Below are 17,185 nucleotides of genomic sequence, written 5' to 3' on the forward strand. Positions count from 1 at the left end.
TGGATATTTGTGTGCTTATAATTTTTGGGTATTATGAATAGTGCTGGTAAGAACATTCACATACCCATTTTTCTGTGAGTGTAAGCTTTCAATTTTGGGGGTTAAATACCTAGGAGTGAAATTGTTGGATCTTATGGTAACTATTTTTCTTTATCTTAGTTAAAAATTGTTTATCTGAGCCAGACTGTTTTCCAACACAGTCACACTATTTTATGTTCCCACCAAATGTATACAAAGGTTCCAGTTTCTCTACATCTTTGCCAATATTGATTGTCATCCAGCTTCTTCATTCTAGCTATCCTATGCCTATGCTTAGCCATACTACAAGGTGGAATCTCATCTTGGTTTGCATTTGTACTTTCTTCAGTTTAATGTTATTGAACTTATTTTCATGTGATTATTGGTCATTTTTTTTACTCTTTTTTTTTTTTAAAAAAATTATTTATTTATTTATACAAGCACTGGGTATAGTCAGAAGCGCGGGAGGGTGAGAGAATTCACCAGAGCCAGAGCCGGGAACAGAACAGGCAGACCGACGAAATACACTGCTGAGGGGAGCAGGGGCATGGCAGGAGAGGTCTGCATGCCATGTAGGACCCTCCCTGGCAGCCGGGGATCGAACCAGCACTGCAGAGGCTGCAGGCAGCTTCGCAGCCCAGCGCTCAACCACTGCGCCACCAGGGGATGCCCGATTATTGGTCATTTTGCATAACTTCTTTAGAGAAAAGTCTTTTCAGATCCTTTCCACCTTTTTTATTTCTTATTTTTAAAGATTTAGTAATTCATGCATAGCACTACTTTTCCCTTCTGATGAAGAAAAATTATTTTATCCAAATGTATTTCCTTGCCCATTTGAAACAAAGGAGGTGATCCTGAACTCAGCACTCCTAAACTCTGCTTTGTCAAAGAAACAGATCATGGCAACCTTGTTTTACCTTTTCAGTGACTGGTTTAGAAATGTACAAAATACAGTTTTGGCAAATGTGGGTTAAGGAGAATTCTGATGAAAGATTTCTGAGAAGTTTCCTTGCTCTTAAGAAAGAAATACCAAAACACAAGTTCTTTCTTCCTCCCCTTCTGCAGTCACCTTTTTTTGACCACAAGGCAATTGGTCTTTCAGAAAATTGTTCAGCATGGACAAAGTGAAATGTTGGATTTTTGATGAGGTTGAGGAGCTGTAACTGGAGATTGCCTTATCTTTGGATTCATGAGATGATTTTTAAACTAGTTTGATTCAGGGTTTTGGTTTCGGTAGACTAAATATCTGAACTTTTTGCTAGTGTCTATGCACTACAAGAACTCTGTTGGATAATTATCCTGCTTTCCTCATGCTCTAAATATTTCTTTACTTGGTATAACTTCAAACAGCACTAACTGTTGCAGAGAAAGTACTGCAAATAGATTACAGGGGTGGAGCTATTAACTCCTACAATCCTGAAGTGGCTGTAGGTTCTGGAGTAGCTGGGAACCTCATGGGGGTCATACTTGTCCAGGCAGCAAGTCGTTTCCTCCATCTGTTGGACAAGTAGAAGTGCTGGACAAGTATCATTTTCAAATATGTACACTGAATTAATGTATTTGTTGCTTATTTGTAGATAATTAGAGGGATCATTTTGTAATGTTAAATCTAAAACTGATATGGAATATCAAATTAAATTAGAATATCATTTAATTATTAAAGAAATAGTCATCTAGTAATCTGAGGTTAACTATGTTTCTCTTATTATTTATCCATTTCATGAATTATTGTCACTCACCCAAATGTTTCAGTGGGAACATGGGAGCAAGAGTAAACTTTTGATTCAGAACACAGAGCATTCTAGCCCATACTTACCACTGGACTGTGAGTAGCTCTCCTAGCCTCTTTAGTCTTCAGTTCCCACATCTGTGCAACTGAGGCTGGAATTAGGTAACCCATGGCAGCAGATTAAATGTCTTCTTTTGATAAAAACCAAGTTTTTTTTTTAGTTTTTTTTTTTAAAGATTTATTTATTTATGCATACAAGAGCTGGGGTGTAGGTCAGAGGTGCAGAAGGGTGAGAGGATTCACCAGAAACAGAGTTGGGAGCATAACAGGCAGATCTACTGAAATACACTGCTGGGGGGAGAAGCTAGTGAGACAGGAGAGGTCTGCTGTGCCATATGGGTTAGCTCCCTGGCCCAGGATGCTCTCTCATGCTGCAGTGGCTGTGGATTGCTTCATAGTGCTGAGACTTAACCCCTTGCACCACCAGGGAGCAAATAAATAAACACTATTTGCTATTTAGGGAGCTCATGTTGTTCCTTTTTTTGTTTTTTTGTATGTTATAAATAGTCCTTCAAATTTTTGGTTTTCAAACGCTAAACAGTAGACAGCAAGGATTCTGAAAATAGTAGGTGGGTATAATAGACAGTATCTCCTCTGATAATGAATAATAGCTTCATAATAAGTTAAACTGCTATACCCTTGAACTAAAGAGGAAGTCCTGTGTGGGTGGGCAGAAGGAGATTAAAGATAGAAACATAAAGGGTTCCAGTAGAGAATCAGTGAAATTATGATCCCTCAGAAAGACTTCATAATTCAAATATGAAATGGTTTTTAAAAAAACCAAAATAAAACAAAAAAGTTATTCTTTTGATGATAAGTAGGATTTGTTTTTGTTTTTACTCTATTTCTTCCCTCCAACACAAAATCACAAGTCTTTAAATGATTGTGTGTGTGTGTGTGTGTGTGTAGGAATGTGAGATAGGAAAGGCAAGAGGTTGACAAAGAGAGGATAAAGAAGTTATTTGTCTGTCAAAGAAAATCAGAAAGAGATTATCTACATTTCTCTGCTAGTGCATTGGTGAAGCATTTTTACAAGTCTCTGCAGAACTAAAGTATTTAAGACAAAATGCAAGGTAATATATTTCACACTTAAAAGCATGATAGGCTCTAGCTTGCAGGTAAGGTGAGGTGAGGGGTTTAACAAACTGTGGAGTTTTAAATATCTCTAATACAAAGTGCTTTGGCTGTAAAAATAACTCCAAAGAATCATGATATGACCTAAAATATAGACAAAAGCTGTTTATCTAAACAGTACAAAGTGTTGTTTCAACAAAAATCCATTCCCCCCTGTACTATATAATATCTAATCACTAATGCACCAGTCCCTGTAGTTCACTTCCCATTTTTGATTCTGAAGTGCCCTTACAGGAGGTTAGCCTAAGGGCTCTGATATTCTTTAACACTGTGGGGAAAGAGGAGCCTTTTGATATCTGATACAGACACATTCTCTCTACCAATCACAAGCACATCATTCCATACAGAGATGTTCTATGGAAGGGTTTTTCAACAATGCAGGTAAACTAGAATTCTAAATACCATTACATCTGTTCAGCTAGTCATTTAAAAATTATTTATTGCATTTATCTAGGGATTGGGCTATCATTCTCAAAAAAGGTAATCAGGGCCTCCCTGGTGGTGCAGGGGTTAAATCTCAACACTATCAAGCTATCGACAGCCATCGTGACAGGAGTTCTATCCCTGGCCAAGGAGCCAACCCACACAACACAGCAGACCTCTCCTGTCTCGCCTGGTGCTCCCCTCTGCAGTATATTTCACTAGATCTGCCTGTTCTGCTCCCCATTCTGTCTCTGGTGAATCCTCTGAACCCCCCTCCTCTGGCCTATACCCTAGTTCTTGCATGCATAAACAAATAAAAACCTTATCTCAGTGAAGTTTGTATTCTTGAGAGGAAGATTGATAATAATGAAACAAAAACATTGTTTTAAACAGTGATGAGTACAGTGATGAAGAATAAATAAAGCCGGGCTCAGTCTTTATAAAGTAGACCACGTTTGTGTCTATTTTTGATTGTGTGGTCAAGGAAGACCTTGCAGAGGTGACATTTGAGCTGAGACTGAAATGACAAGAAGGAACCAGCAGGCAAAAAGAGCAGTTCATGAGCTAAGAACAGACAAGAGAATGGTTAATAAAGCTGGGTGGAAACTGGCGACTTTCAGCAACAGTAAGAAGTTATCTCTGGCCAAGGCATCATGAGCACGTGTAGGAGACGCAGTCCCAGAAACAGGTAAGAAGTTTTGCTTTTACTCTATGTACGATTGATGTCCATCGGTGGCTTCAAAACACAAATGGGGAGTGGGTTATTTAATACAACTGACGTTTAAAAATACAATATTCCAAAAATACAACACTGTGCTTCAATTTTACTTCTTTGAACCTAATTTCTAATTCCCCTGAGGGTCAAACGACCTGACAGCCTGTTTGCCCAGGCTGTTTGCGTTCGCCGCCGGCTTGTTTGCACCCGACACCCTGCTGTTGACAGCCTCGGAGGAGCGTGTGACAGTTGGCAGGCGCATCCAGGCACAGCCTGAGCCAAATCGCCGCAGGGGCCGGGACTGCCGCAGGGGAGGGGAGGGGAGAGGAGGCTGTGGCTGCGCGCTGGGAGGTCCCGGCCCCTGCCGCTAGCCTGGCGGCGGAGCGCTCGCAGAGCTGGGGGTCAGAGAGCGGCCCCCACGCGCTTCCCCGGGGCTCCTCCTGGTCCCTGGGGGCCCCATCACGAAGGTTCTCCGGCTCTGTCTGGATTTGTCATTGGAAACAATGGTGGCTCGGGCTGGAGGCAATGGAGCGAGTGCTGGGGGACGGGCACTACTAAGGAAGTTTCCCTTTTTTGGTCTAGGTCGCCCGGCCGCGGGCCCCAGCGGCTGCACCCCTGCGCCGGCAGGGGTTGATGTAAATCTGGGTTCTCTCAGGCCTTCGGCCAGGGCCTGCGGCGCCGCGCCCCTCCGCGGATCCAGAGCCGGGTTTTAGGATTCGCTACTCTGTGGAGGCCGCGCCCCGAGGCGCTATCCCGAGCCCTGGACCCCGGGTGAAGGGGGCTTGGGGCCCACGGTCGGTGGGTGGAGGCTCATCCGCGACTTTCCTGCCTTCGCCCGGCCACCGACTGCTTGGGGCCGCTCTGCTCCGAGTAGGCAGCCCTGCCGAGGCGACCCGCAGAGCTGGCTCTCGCGGGCCCTGGCGTAGCGAGCGGCCCAGAGCGCGTTTCCCGAGGGAAACCACGGCTTCGCAGCCCGAGAAGCGCCCTAACCTCAGGCTCCTGCTGTGCTTTCAGATCTCGGCTTCAGTGGCACTCCTTGCACCTCTGCTCACCAGGCCGTCAGAACTAGTGTTATAGGACAGGGAGAGGGGCAGCCCAAGCCCCGCAAACCTGCCTATTCTAAATGGGTTCTGCCATCCGCCGCATCAACACAAAACATATGACACTTTAATGGGAAGGATCTTTAATAAAAACTAGGAAACTATACAGGTGAGGCAAAGAGTCTAGTTTCTAAATGAAGCACCCAAAGTTACCCATCCCCTCGTGGGTAAAACTCCATCCATATGGGGTCGGCCCAGAGCAAGGCCCCAAAGCCTGCCACAAGTCTAAAACATCTTCCAGTGGGGACCCACAGAAAAGGGTCACAAACAACCAGACAAGCCCGGAAGGAAAAGAGCAAAATCAACATCAAGATAAAAGCTGCCATTGTCACCTCCCCACAGGTCTCACCCACGTCTGTGTCACCCAGTCCACGACCCAAAGACAAGCGCCGTTTCTTCACGTGTCTCTAGGCTCCATGCGCCTCCTCCAGGTCTCCTGGCTCCATCCTGCTTCCTTCCTTCCTCAGTCTCTTGCAGCTTCTTCTCTTCCTGCTCAGCTCCACCCTTCCTTGGGTGGGGCAGGGAACCTCCCCCTTTCCTGGGGACCACCCTGTTACACTAGCAGCCCACTTACTCTCCATCATACCACCCTGATTTCATGCTCAGCGGGACATTTACTTTAGTTTCGTGTACCTTTTTTTTTTAAAAAAAGATTTATTTATTTATGCATACAAGAGTTGGGGTACAGGACAGGTGCAGGGGGTAAGAGGATTCACCAGAGACAGAGTGGGGAACAGAACAGGCAGACACAAACACACTGCTGAGGGGAGCAGCGGGCGCGACAAGAGAGGTCTGCCGCGCCATGTGGGTTGCTCCCTGGCAGCCGGGGATCGAACTTGTGCTGCAATGGCTGCAGACGGCTTCATAGGCTGTGTCTTCACCCCTTGCACCACCAGGGAGGCCCTCGTGTGCCTGCTTATGTTTATTTTCTGACCGTGGAGCAATGGCCGTGTGCTTCCCGCACAGTGTCCAGTCCCATCGCCTGGGACCGGGCGGACCCCGGAGCCCGCTGACCACCAGGTCGGTTGCGAGACCACAGCGGGGGCCCGCGCTGCCAGGGCTAGAGGGGACAGCCGGGTTGGCCGGGGCGGGGCTTGCTCATGCCCCGCCCACTGCCCCGCCCCTTCCTCTCCCTCCCCTGGGCCGCCGGGCAGGCGAGGTACCCTGGGCGCTGTTTTTCTCTCCGGTCTCGCTCGCTCTCGCTGCAGCTGCTGTGAAAACCCGGAGCGGCGGCGGCCGGAACGCAGGAGCGGCTTCACCCCCGGCGCCTCCCCGACCGCCCTGGGCGCCCGCGCTGGGCATGCTCAGTCCGCCGGGCCGCCTCAGCTCTCGGAGTAGGAAGCCTGGGCGCTTCGGCCGCGCGGAGCCGCCGAGGGGGGAAAATGGAGCCCTTCACCAATGGTGAGTGGGCGTCCTGTGGCGCCGGGCCCGGGGCTCTCTGGGGCCCAGGGGGTCGAGGGGAGTCCTGACACAGGGGAGTCGCGGGATCGGGCTGCGGGCGCCCCATCCCGGGCTCCCCGCGAGGGCTTGGGCGGGTGAAGGGGGCCGGGGGGCGGCCGGGGCTGGGGGCGGGCGGCGGCCGCGCGGGCCCGGGGGCCGGCGCGCAGGTCGGGCGGGCCCTGCCCCTGCCGGGCGTGGGGGCTGGGCGCGGCCATGCCGGGCGCTCCGCGGCGCGGCCAGGTTGAGCCAACGGCAAAGTTTGGGCTGCTGCGCGCGGAGGAGGAGGCTGCGGGAAAGTTGGCAGCCCGGGCAGCCCCCGGGGAAGGCGGCGTCGGCCTCGGCTCCCGGGCCGGGGGAGGGAGCCGCGCGCGGCCCCTGCCAAACCCAACTTCGGAGGCGCGCCGGGAGCTGTCCGCCTGCCCTTCAGCGAGTTGCCGCCGTGACTTTTCCTAATTGGGCGAGGTGGGGGTGGGGGCCGGCAGGTTAATTTAGTGGAAGGAAGGGAAACGTGCGCTCGGGAGGAAGTCCTGCCCGCGTGCCACCCTTCTGCCTGGCGCCGAGGGCGCGCGAGCTTCCTTTCGCCCGCTGCCGACGGTGTCAGTGTATCAGGTGAAGACTCTAAATATCAAGGGTCCGTCACGATGATATTGGTGGAGGAAAGAATAGAACACCGAATGCACAGTGTGGCTCGAGGCGAGGGTCAGCGCAGGAACCTGCAGGCTGTCCTGCAAAACAGCCACAGCCCTTTCCTGAATGGAGAGAAGAAATCCCACCCTCGTTAAAACGATCGCTTTTGTTTGGACCAGAAGTGCCTGAGTCACAAATAGGGGAGAGATGGCTTAGATTTTGTGCCATAGTTGCTTGTGAGATGGGAAGTAGGGAACTTGCAGGTAAGGGAGAATTTACACAAAAATTCAAGGAGTCACTGTCTAGTTAACATGTGTTTTTCTGCGGGTAGTTTGTCCCTGTGATGGACGCAATCTACCCCTGTTTGAGTGGATCAGTTATCACCCAAGAGACAGACACGTGGTCCACTATATTCCAAACTCCAGCTAGACTTTGTTATATTCTGGTCCTTCATTCATGAGACTTGAACTACTCTTTATATTCTCCCTGTTCTAATTCAGAATGCCCAGTTCTACTACCGTCTTCCCGTCTGTGCTCTTCAATTAAACTTAATGATGACAGCTTTAATTCTGAATTTTCTTTTTCATTTAGGTTCCATTTGTAATTACTAAGGTTCTAAGAATAATCTAGTAAAGTTACTAAGAGAAAAGGAAGATTTGAGCTTAGAGACCATCTAGTACTTTAATGTTAAAAATATGTTTAATACAAATCATTAAGTCTTTGTTCTAGGTAAAATGCTCAGAGCTTCCCATTTGTAAGATTTTATTTATTTTTTTAAGAATTATTTATGCATACAAGAGCTGGGGTACAGGCCAGAGATGTGGGAAGGGGGGGCGAGGGATGAGAGGATTCACCAAAGACAGAGAGGGGAACAGAACAGGCAGATTGACGGAAGTACACTGCTGAGGGAAGCAGCAGGCGAGTCAGGAGTGGTCTGCTGCACCATGTGGGTTGCTCCCTGGCCAGCTGGGGATCGAACTCGTGCTGCAGAGGCTTCGGATTGCTTCATAGTGCAGTGCTTAACCCCTTGGGCCACCAGGGAGGCACCCCATTTGTAAGATTTTAATGTGAAATTTCTTCTAAATAAAAAAAAAGTAATCATAACAAGGGTTAGTCACTCACTTGGCTAAGATTGTTAACTGATTTGTGAACCTGTGCCTACAGAATTAAAGTGCATTCTCAAGTCTTAAAATTGGAACTTTTTCGGGCCTCCCCTGGTGGCGCAGCGGTTGAGCGCTGGGCTGCGAGGCTGCCCGCAATCTCTGCAGCGCGGGTTCGTTCCTCGCCTGCGAGGGTCCCACCAAAAAAAAAAAAAAAAAAAAAAAGTCATAACCTTTTCTCATCTCATAGATTATGTTACTTTAGATGTAAATATTTGCAACTTGTCACATCTGGGAAGGCGTGGAAAAATTCCAGTGAGAACAAAAAGGAAGCAATGCTTCAACCTTTGTGTGGTAAATTGCATTTCTCATTCTTTTCTATCTTCCAAACTTTCAGTCTATGTTGGAGATAGTTTGGCAATGCATCATTTTAGTTACTGTGTTAATCACTCCTCAGAGCCTCATTTAACATCCTTTAACAAGAATAGAAACTGCAGCATCTTAAGGCAACAAGAAATTTGCTTCTAGCAATTTGAGGTGCTTTTCATGTTCCAGGTAGATTGGTTATTTATTGCAGAACTTTTGAAGTATAGTTGTAGAATGTTTTAGTGTCTTCAAACAGCACATGAAATAGTGGAAAGTATGTTTCTTTATTCTCAGTCCTTTTGAGTACAAAATGTATGTATAAATAATTCTTCTATCAGAGTTCTCGGTGTTCTGATGCACAGAGTATTTCATTATTCATAGGATTTATGATTGCGGAACTTATCAAGCTTGGTATTGACTTTAGTTACACCTTCATCCTCTTTTAATAAAATCTTCACCACTTAAACTTTCTTAATGTGGAGAGAGGTGTGGGAGCTTAACAAAAATAGTTTGAATAATTGAGGACCACATAACTTTCAGTTAAAATTTTCTCAGTGGTTTTAACTCTGACCTATAAATTTGTAAAGGAGGCAGAACTTTAGTTTCTGTTTTATCATACTGGCAGTACATACAAATCAATTCAGAAGGGTATTCTTTCCCTGCTTTTTTTGTCAAAACTTGCACCTGGTATGGCTTGTCTTTCTGGTTCTGTTTTTTGTTTTTGTGGACTGCTGATAATGGATTTATTTTGTGAACATCCTGTGTTAACCTGTCTAGGTAATATACACTACTGTAACCCATTTAATATACACATCTCTAGAAGGGACTTATACGGAAGGATTGTAGTGCTAGTAATTTGGCTCAGGAGATTTTTTTGGTCTTGCATTGGAAAGGACTGCCAACTATTATTCTTAAGACTGGATAATTAGTTTGGTTCTGGACATTTTATGAGGAGAGAATGTGTTGGACTAGTATTCAAGATTGCCACTGTCATGTTTCTGTAAGGAAGGTAGAGGTGAAACTATTAAGAAGTATTACCTTATATATTACCAAAACCAAAAAAGTACATAGTAACTTTCAAGGTCTTCTGTTAGATGTACTAGATTAGGTCAAGTAATTATTTAATGACTCTAGCTTTATGTGTACTCATTTGCAGGCAGAGTTGGGGTATTTCAGAAAAACTTAAATTCATGTTAAGGAATGTAAATACATGCTAGGATCACCATCTGATTGGTCTGAGATTGGTTCTAGGAATCTGCAGCTTCATTTTGAGGATACTAGAAGTACTCAACAGAAAGGATTTTTCTTTTTTGAGGTAGCATTGGTTTACAACATTGTGATTAAGAGGTATAGGATCTCCCTCTTAAGGGATTGTTACCTCACCACACCCACTACCAAAACATGCATAATCCTCCACCATGCATAGTTCTATATGCAGAGGGAACTTTTGAGAAATTTATTAAGTAAACATTCAGGATTTGATAGCATATTGATTGAGAAAGACTTCTTTTCCTGCGTGTGTGCGCACGCACGCATATGTGTGTTTCCTCTCTGCTTTCTAGAAAAGCGAAAGGGTGGTGAAACATTAATATTTTGAAGTTTCAAAACTGAAAATATATTAAATAATTTGTCATATGAACATGAACAAATTATGAACAAAGCCCATAGGAACTAACTTTAGCACTGTAGCCTGGTGCATAATTAAACAAGGGGGACTTTCCTGTCTTTCAAAACTTTTTATTTTTGTTTTAAGAGTGGCATACAGTTAAAAGTATTTTTCAACTTCTAAAATGGGAAGTTTGGACAACAAAGTAGATATTCATGGCTTGTAATGCAGTATAAAATTGTATTTCATCTTTTTTATCTTATAAAAACAGTTGTGTTATAGGTATGCATTTCTCTTAAAAGAATATTTTTAGCATTTTCTGTCCAAAAATGTGAGCTTACCACCTATTTTCTTCTTGTTCTGTTACCACACTGAAGAAAAAAACTCTTAATAAGTGGAAGATTAGTTTCTCCATATGCTGAAATATGTTCAGTTCTGTTTTAGCTTCTGTCTTAGGTTTTTAAATTTCAGTTAAGGAAAATAGGAATATATAGAAAGCAAGTGTTAACATCATTTAATAGTTGAAGGTTGTGACTTTAGCTAGAAACCAATCCAGTATTTAAGTGGAAAGCAATGATGGAAGTTTTTTTGCTTTACATAACAAGCAAAGGACTTCCAAAACAGTGTCTTGAGAAAGATCGACAGCATATTTTAGGAAACGTTAAAACCAGTCATTATCATCTATCTATAAATGATCCTTGAGAACTCAATCTGAATAGATATATAACCTGAAAGATTGTAAGGAAATTATCATAAGCAAGGAGTGATTTCCTGCTCAGTAATTCAATCAGATACCATCTTTGGAATGTCCCCTTTCTAGTAGAATTTCTGCTAGGCACAGTTACAAAATAAACCATATAAATCTGTCACCAGATAATTCTCACCTCTGTAAGAGACATAATATGAAAGAATAAAGTTTTATTTTCATGCTAATATAACAATATAGAAATATAGATGTGGAAAAAAAAGCAATAAAGCTAACAATGTTCTCATTAAGAAATATATGAACACAATTGTCTGTTTTTTTTTTTTTTTGAAAAGTTTTTTTTTTTTTTTAAGATTTATTTATTTATTCATACAAGCACTGGGTACAGTCAGAAGCATGGGAGGGTGAGAGAATTCACCAGAGCCAGAGAGGAGAGCAGAACACTGGCAGAGTGACGAAGTATACTGCTGAGGGGAGCAGCAGGCGGCAGGAGAGGTCTGCGTGCCATGTGGGACCCTAGCCCTGTGGCCAGGGATGGAGCCGGCACTGCTGAGGCTGCGCACAGCTTTGCAGCCCAGCACTCAACCGCTGCGCCAGCAGGGGAGGCCCGAACACAATTGTCTTTGTAACCTGTTTATAATAATATAATCTGTTTCCAGTAAATTCTCATTTCCACTGATGTATTATAATATTCCTGTTAGGAAACAGCAGCAGTTTGGCCCTCCCTGTAAGAGCATTAGGAAATTGACATAAGGGAGAGTTTTGCCCTGGTGAAAGTGACAGTAAAAAGTTCCTGTGCCTATGGAAGAGTGGTCAGGATTCACTATAACTTGATTCATTGTTGTAATCCATTATGGTTATCCTGGGAACATCAGAAGGACTTTGAATACAAACACTTCTAGGCACAATTGAGACTGAGGAGAATTGGTGATGAAGATGAAATTGAACGTATAGCAGGAAGCTGATAGGCAGAGATTATTAAGTAATTTTAAGTCTTTGGCTCAGAAGTGACCTGAATTTGGGGAGTGGAACATTGTTGTGCAGGTTAAAAGAATCAGGATTGGTAGGAGGGTAGTAGGTGGGTCTCTTTGGACAAATGAAGTTGGCGAGAGGGAATTGAGAAAGTTAAGGCTGGCATTTGGCGGCCCTGAAAAGGAGGTAGAAAACATTTGTCATGAGTTTAATCATACTGTGTACTTCTCTCTTTCATAGTCAGAAAACTCATGGTCATTTGTAAGTTAAGACTTATTTTCCTGAATGTTTTAGATTTCAAGAGAAAAATAGAGGACTGTAGAGCTATCCTCCTTGTTAAGGGAAATAGGAATATATCCCTTGGTATAGTAGTCACTTACTGTTCTTTATTGCCTGGTTTTGCTTCTCATTTCTACTGATGCTTACGCTTGCACAATGATCCAGCTAGTTTTCTTTTTAAATCCCAACACTAGGAGGAAACCAGTTCATTTGCCAAAAAAAGAAAATTCGGCATTCCAAGGGAGTTTCCAAAATACAATGGAGAATGAAGTTTAACTTGTAGAGGACCCTTTGAAATTTTTCTCCTTCTAGTGTGTATTGCTTAATGAAGATCCTTCTGGGCATTTTTCCCACATATTTCAAGAATGCAGTTGCCAAAATAAAACACAAGCCAATAGTCTGGACTTCTGTACATTGGGGAGTTGGGTGGTCCAAAGTCTTCTCCATCATCAGTGCTATGGGGGAGGCCAAGCCTATGATCTGGAGAAGGAAGTTCAAGAAGGCTTCCTGATGATTCTGTGGGGTGAACTTCTTAAACTGGGGGGACAGGAAGATGGGAAAATATGGTGCGTCTGAGTTTTGGATGTGCTTCTGTCTTTCCTGAATGTTCACAGCAAATGGTGACCAGGGCTGGGTGGTGGTGTTTCCAAATCAACTGCCTCAAGGTATCATTTGGTGTCATAAAGGGACTCTTCTGGTGAGGAATGAGGCTTTGTGCCATGGTACTTCTCACATTAACTGTTGTAAGGCTCACAACATTTGTAAGAATATTCATCACCTCAATAGCATTGCTCCATTTCAAGGTTCTTTTTAGGGAAAAAATGATAGAGATTAGTGGGAATGATTGAGGAGAGCCAAATACTTAAAATATATTTCTTTAAGTTGGATTTGAAGACAGAAATCATGTATTAATACTTGTCTGACTTGTTCTTGACCCATAATTGTCAAAAGGGCCTCTGTGATTATGAGTAAAGAAGGCTGCTGTGGCCCTTGCAGCTTGATGGGAGGAACCAGTGTGTCCTTTATTTTTAAGATCACATCCATAAATATGTATTTATGTTCTTATTAGCTGTAGTTTCTCTGTTGTTTGAACTAAATGCTATGTACTTAAGCCCTTTGGGCCACTGACATATTGTCCTTTTAGTATCTAGTTTGTGTGACTAGATTAAGAAAACAACTCAGACTAAGCATAGGATATTGGATATCAGAGGGAATAAGAAATCCATTGCTCTTTAAAACAGCAGCATCACTTCCATCTGCATCAATACATGCTACTAAAAGATTTGGTAACTGTCCAATTAGAAAAGCACACAGAAAAATAATTGAATGTAGAAAAGAGGGTCTAGTCTGATTGTGAATTATTGTCGATAAATATACACTATATTATGTTGGATAGAAGCAAGCACAAATTTACTAAAGTATAGCTACCTTTGAGTGTAGTTGTTTATTGCAGTTAGGTACATAGTTCTTTTCATTAATTGCTAATTTGGGAAACACTACTGAGATAAAGACTACATAGAAACTTTGCAGATAATAAAATGACAATGATTATTGGTAAGCAAAAAAATGTGGTTACAATCTCAGTCTTTGACTATTTTTTTAATGGGTTAATGATAAGCAAACTAACTCTCAGTCACATGTAAACTGATGGCAAAGTTTTTGCTCCATAGAGATTTGACTATCAAGCACCTTGTGTTTTATCATTCTGATAAATCATATGGGAAAGTATTTCATAGAATTATCATCAAAATGGTTTTTTGCTCAAATCCATCTGAGATCAAGTCTAGTGAATTTATTCAGCAGTAAAGGTATTTAACTAAGAAGCCTTTTGGATTGAAGAGTTCTTATAAATTTTCTTGGTAGATCTCCTTCAGTGATATGCATTTTGTTAACTCATTGGTATTCATTTTGTCTTGAATAAGAAAATATGATAGGTTAAAATTCTTTTGAAACTTACCCAGATAGTTGATAAAATTAAAAATAGACTTTATATCTTACAAAATTATTTGCAGCTGTTTGGAATTACAAAGCAATTGATGGACATAAATGTTTAGGTATTATTGACAATTTTGATTTTTATAGTTAAATCTAAGAGATGCCTGAGGATTTTCAAGGACTGTGGGAGCCATGTTAGCAGGAAAGACTTTAAAAGTACTATATGAAATAAAGATTGTAAACTTGATTGTAGGAAAAGCTTGATAGAATTATAAACATTAGAGTAAATAATTTAGCCTAGAAAGGTAAAAGAAAATTAGAACTAAAGTAATTCTATTGTTCTTCCACACCGGGATATTTGCTAGCTTTTAAGTGAATACAATGGCATATTTTTTTGTGACTTCTGATCATTGCCAAACTGATAACTATAAGGATAAAAGGAATATTCTTCAGTTTTGTATACTGTTTGTATTCTGTTGTCTGTGGAATATCATGTATCACGTGTTGACTTGCATTTGGGTATCCTTTTAACAAGAGTATTTCCTATGTGGAATTGACAATGTTTTTGAATTCTGGTGGTTCCGTAGAAATGAATGTTATTATTCGAACTTTGTACATTATTGTAAATTTTTCTTGGTTTTATATTCCATTGTGGATTAAAAAAACAGAAAATAAACACAGGAAAAAAAAATAGGATATGTGCTTTGTGCTTAGTTCTGTTTTTTTTTTGAAACTATTAACACCGGAGTTGAAATCTGTTTAATTCTTGTTTCTTTTTTTGGTTATTTTCCTTTTAAATATTTTCCTTTTTGGGGGAGGGGGGGCTCCCCAGTAGCGCAGTGGTTGAGCGCTGGGTTGTGAAGCTGCCCGCAGCCTCTGTTGCGCCTGTTCGATCCCTGGCCGCCGGCAAGGGTCCCACATGGCGTGCAGACCTCTCCTGCGCCTGCTGCTCCCCTCAGCAGTGTACTTCATCAGTCTGCTTGTTCTGTTCCCTGCTCTGGCTTTGGGAACCTCCCGCACTTCTGACTCTACCCAGTGCTTGTATAAATAAATAAATAAATATTTTAAAAAAAAAAGAATTAAAAAAAAATTTTCCTTTTTACATCATGATAATAATTTTTCTTCATCTTTTATTATTATTACCAAGACTAAAAATATAACCAAACAAAATTAGTTTTCCTGTCTCCTTGCTCATTTTGGGGCGTGAGAAGCAGCATAGGGTGAAAATTTTAATATACATTTTTCTTGTATATATTTTAAATTTTCCTCAGTTGACAAGTATTTTAAAAATTTGTTTTGTTTTTGACTTTTCTCCACTTATATCTTTTTAAACAGTTAGTAGTTTTTAAAAAGATACTTCCATCAAATAAAAACATTAAAATATATCATAACCATATGCCAACTTTTGTTTCAAGTTTTGCTTTTGAAGCTGGGACACATATCTATTAGTGTAGCATGGAGGCTGCCCTTGAGTAGTTTATATTCTAGCAAAATCACTTCTTTAAAAAGATGTGAACACACAAATTAGTACTTTGTTTTAGAAAATTTAGATTTGGAGAGCAGAAGTCTCGTTCAATGCCTTTTCCGTATGTTTTGTACTTTTATTTTTTCATTTTGGAGCTCTATCCATATATCTATGCATCTACCTCATTTTGTGAGACCTCTACAATATGTAACATAATTGAAGGACAAATTCTATTTCTTATACCTTAATTGTTTACTAGGTATTATTGACTTGAGGCCTGTAAACAAAGTGTCTTTCCATTTCATATTTACTAACAATTATTACATATTTGTAATGCTTTCAGGGAAGTGTTGCCTAAGAAAGAGGAACTACTCATTTCTACATCCAATTTAATTCTGGCTGAGATGTGTTTTTCTGGTTCCTTTAAGAAAATGTAATATGCAACACTTCATTTTTGATATATGTAGAACTTGTTTCAATCTTAGATTAGTTATGAAGCATATTTTTTATGTTAGGTGGGCTTGAAATATATAGTTAGGTATTTAAGACCAAAAGAGGTAGTGTTAAATGAAGATATAGAAGGACATTTCATTAACTGGTAACAAAGTCTGTTTCATAGACATTGGGAATGCAAACAGGCATGTATACAATATGTCATTTATATTCATACCTATTTTGATGTTTCCTCACATGAGATTAATGAGAAGCTAAATTTACTTGTGACTTTACATTTCTATAGTGACTGCGACACCTTTATTTTATCATTATTATTTTTGCTAAATAAATACTTGGCAACAGCTTTTGGCTCTGGGAATCTTTTATGAATATGATGGCAGTTTACCTTCTTACCTCTTCCCTTCCAAGAATCTCTGGATGTGTTTTTTCTCACAAAGATGTAATACTTTGAACTTGCTAAACATAAAAGGTAGTTATTTTGACCAAACAGTAAGGTGAAAGATGTAAGGAATACTCAGTAACTGGTGATTACCTGGGTGGATCACATGGCTATTTCTCACCCTGGGCCATGGTTGTTCCTGGTGAGCCTCAGGGTAAAGCATACAGTGTTCTCTTTCAGGAGTAAATTATTAGAGACTACATTTCTCCAAGAACTCTCAAAGTATCATAAATGGTATGTTATGGAAACACAGGTATCACTCGTTTAAGGTTAAAACCATATTTTGGATTCTGTGTAAAGAATGTACATGCTTTTTGTTCAACCAGGAACCCTCAATTACATGTAAAAAACATAATTTTCTTGTATTTAGGTATAACATAGTGTCCCACACATATTAAATGGTCAATAAATATTATCTGAGACTAATATTATTTTGAATAGCTCCAAAACAAACATTTAAATACCAATTTCATTGTTTGTACTTTTAATTTGGAGGGTTTTCTTTTCTTTTTCCCAAGGAAAGATGAATTTGCATTTTTTCTTTTTTTCTATAACCTTCTCTATTGCAAATCACTTTTTGGGAGCATTCTTACCAGTGTTGATCCAGTTTCCCTT

The 17,185-nt window shown here is 41.6% G+C and overlaps 1 protein-coding gene across 1 annotated transcript in view; it reads left to right on the plus strand.

The window, feature by feature from the left end:
- The first annotated feature begins 6,480 nt into the window (after positions 1-6,480).
- LNPEP (leucyl and cystinyl aminopeptidase) overlaps positions 6,481-17,185 on the plus strand; it is a 96,196-nt gene continuing 85,491 nt past the window's right edge. Inside the window, exon 1 of the mRNA XM_037529358.2 lies at positions 6,481-6,580. Coding sequence (XP_037385255.1) covers positions 6,562-6,580 — 19 coding nt within the window. The 5' untranslated portion in view covers positions 6,481-6,561. The remainder of the gene's footprint in view (positions 6,581-17,185) is intronic.

The sequence above is a fragment of the Talpa occidentalis genome, unplaced genomic scaffold, assembly GCF_014898055.3.
Source record: "Talpa occidentalis isolate TD23 unplaced genomic scaffold, MPIMG_talOcc4v2.1 talOcc4.6, whole genome shotgun sequence".
Classification (NCBI taxonomy): Eukaryota; Metazoa; Chordata; class Mammalia; order Eulipotyphla; family Talpidae; genus Talpa; species Talpa occidentalis.